General features: G+C 40.7%; 1 protein-coding gene across 1 annotated transcript in view; it reads right to left on the reverse strand.

Moving 5' to 3' along the window:
* The window catches only part of depdc5 (DEP domain containing 5, GATOR1 subcomplex subunit), a 393,910-nt gene extending 391,694 nt beyond the window's left edge, over positions 1 to 2,216 (reverse strand). Inside the window, 2 exon segments of the mRNA XM_037681974.1 lie at positions 1,935 to 2,022; positions 2,132 to 2,216. Coding sequence (XP_037537902.1) covers positions 1,935 to 2,022; positions 2,132 to 2,189 — 146 coding nt within the window. The 5' untranslated portion in view covers positions 2,190 to 2,216.
* Between the last annotated feature and the right edge of the window lie 755 nt (positions 2,217 to 2,971).

Below are 2,971 nucleotides of genomic sequence, written 5' to 3' on the forward strand. Positions count from 1 at the left end.
AGGCTGGGAGTTTTTAAAAGCCTCAGGAATCTTTTGCAGGTGTTTAGAGTTACGTCGTTGATTCAGATGGTTAGGTTAATAGCTTGTTTAGAGAACCTTTTCATGATATGCTAATTTGTTGGGACAGGCATTTTGGGTTTTCATGAGCTGTATGCCATAATCATCAGTATTAAAACAATTAAAGACCTGAAATATTTCAGTTGGTGTGCAATGAATCTGAAATATATGAAAGTTTCATTTTTATCATTACATTATGGAAAATAATGACCTTTATCACAATATGCTAATTTTTTTAGAAGGACCTGTATGTTGATTTCTGCAGATAATAACTTGTCTAATTTTTTCATCCACCACAGCTTCGTCAAAGACAGCAGCAGTTTCAGACTTCATTACCCATGAGCACCTTGTACAAAACCACGCCTTTGCACTCTGACTGGGTGCCTTCTGTCCCATTTCACACGTTTGCACTTTTTCAGTCAATGGCTGCCTAATGTCCCTGATGTTGCCTTGTATCTAGAGGTCCAGTGACTAAATTACCCATGAGCACAATGCTCATCAACAATCCCCCACACACACAAACTGTCTGATATGAACAGGTCTCTCTTGAAAATGAGTCCTTGTGACTCAATGAGACTAATCTGTGTAAATAAACATCAAAGTTCATGCTCAATAATCCAGATCCTGATTACTGAGCATGAACTTTGATGTTTTGAACACTTCGGCCATGGCTGCCTCAGAGGAGTCAGTGGGGGAGAGGGTGGACTTCAGAAACCATCTTATCACACTACTGTTTATATTCACACTGCTGCTTATATTACACTACCGTTGATATATATATATATATATATTTTTTTTTTACTAGCCTTATTGCATATGTCACTTTACCTACAACAATATCAAGGACTTCATACATACACTGTGTACATTCACTTCCTATGCTGCTTTGCCACTTTCTACAAATATCAATGTCAGGACCTTCACTTCATTTCATTTTATTTTACAGATACTTTTTAAAATATTTTTTATACCGCTATATTATAATTTAAGACAGTATCATGCTTTCATTATTTCATTTTATACTTATGTTTCTTAAATGTTTTAATGTTAAATGGTTATTGTTGTCTGAGAGTAATGTAATTTCAATCCTGTGTATGTCCTGTACATGTTGCAGTTTTTGACAATAAAGTGACTTTGACTTTTGATCACCATCAAATTGGTCGTCCCACTATGGGAGTGTGCTGCTTGTGGGACTGAGTTTGTTGTGGCTCCTCGGACTGATCAAGTGTTTTGGATGAAAGACGAAACATTTCACTTCAACACAAAGAAACCGTCCAGAGGACCTGACTGAACTTTGTTGGGCTGTATAAAGAAAGGTTGAATGAATGATCTCTGATGCCTCCTGTCCAGTATTAACACTTTCAATGGAAGTGAAGAAAAGAACGAACCTGTGAAGTTATAAGCTACATTACAGATATTATTGTGAAAAGGTACTAACAAATCTGTCTATATTGATTTGCTGATTGATTCTTTCAAAATGGGTAGCACGGTGGCTCAGTTGGTAGAGCTGCCACATCTCAACGGGAAGGTCACCGGACCAAATCCTGGTCGGGGGCCTTTCTGGGTGGAGTTTGCATGTTCTCTCCGTACATGCGTGGGTTTTCTCCGGGTACTCCAGTTTCCTCCCACAGACCAAAAACATGCATGTTAGGCTGATTGGTAACTCTAAATTGTCCCTAGGTGAAAGTGAGAGTGAACGGTTGTTTTGTCTTGTTTGTCTCTGTGTCCCTGTGATGGACTGGAGACCTGTCCAGGGTGACCCCACCTCTTGTCTCTCGCACAGTAACTGCTGGATATGGGTACCAGTGACCCCCATGACTCGAAAAGGAAGAAGCAGGTAAAAGATAATGGATGGTTTCTTTCAAAATGTAATGTACCTGTATTCATCAGTAGGGTGTGCAATTTCAATTATATCCCCCAAGTTGACCTGAGGGAATACTTTAGGGTTGACAACGAGCTCGTCATCTGTTCAAAGAAAAAAACAGATTATTAACAACAGTTTCAACTTTTCACAATAAAAGCATATCAAATGTGTCAGAATATGGGCTCAAACAGAACACACATTTCTTCTTACCACTTCCACCAAACCCTTTCTTGTGAAGAACAAGTTTGTAGGACTTGTTGGTCTTCATGATGAGCAGGAACAAGTTCAGCAGTTCATTTCTAGAAGGTAAAATAAATTAACATGAGGACCTTACAGCAGGTCGGTTCCTCTCTGAGCTGACTTGGCTGCTTTTTGCCTCCAGACAATGAATTTGGGATTTTCCTACCAGACAGGGCCAAGACTAGGGCTAAGTACCGAACCGAGGTTCTTTTATGGCACCCACCGAACTGCACCGGTCGGTGTATGGATTGAAACATCAATCTTTTTTCAGTGTCAAGTTTTGGTATTGGCTGTAACATGTCACGTGGTTTCAGCATGCAGGCAGGTAAAACACCAGACATATGACAGAGTACGTGTTTACACCCAGAGCTGTATAGAGCTGCCGTACCTAATCTATGTGTAATGTATGTCTATGGTGCTAGTGGCGCCCACAGACGGGGTTCACGTGTGCGGCGTGTGTTGTCGAACGGCTTCGACAACACACGAGCAGAAAGTTGCTCCGTGTTTCTCTGCAAGAAGTGAGACGGACAGCAGCCTCCCCCCTCCTCTCAGCGTTAGTCAGTCTGTGTGTGCTAAACGGACTCAATCAACATCCACGGCCCGACTCTTCTTCATGAAAGAACTCCCGAGGACGGCTCTGTGTCCGTGTTTCATCTGGTGAGTTTACTTTTGTTAACGTTACTGCAGCTTAACATGTACATCGCGGTGAATTAAACTAGATCCATGTAATGCTAGCTTTAAGATATTAGTGTGTAAATTTATTTTATCTACGTAGCTAGCTAAACTCAGAAGCTAACTAAAGATCGACAG

Source organism: Nematolebias whitei, chromosome 9 (assembly GCF_014905685.2).
Source record: "Nematolebias whitei isolate Nwh7 chromosome 9, NemWhi1, whole genome shotgun sequence".
Lineage (NCBI taxonomy): Eukaryota > Metazoa > Chordata > Actinopteri > Cyprinodontiformes > Rivulidae > Nematolebias > Nematolebias whitei.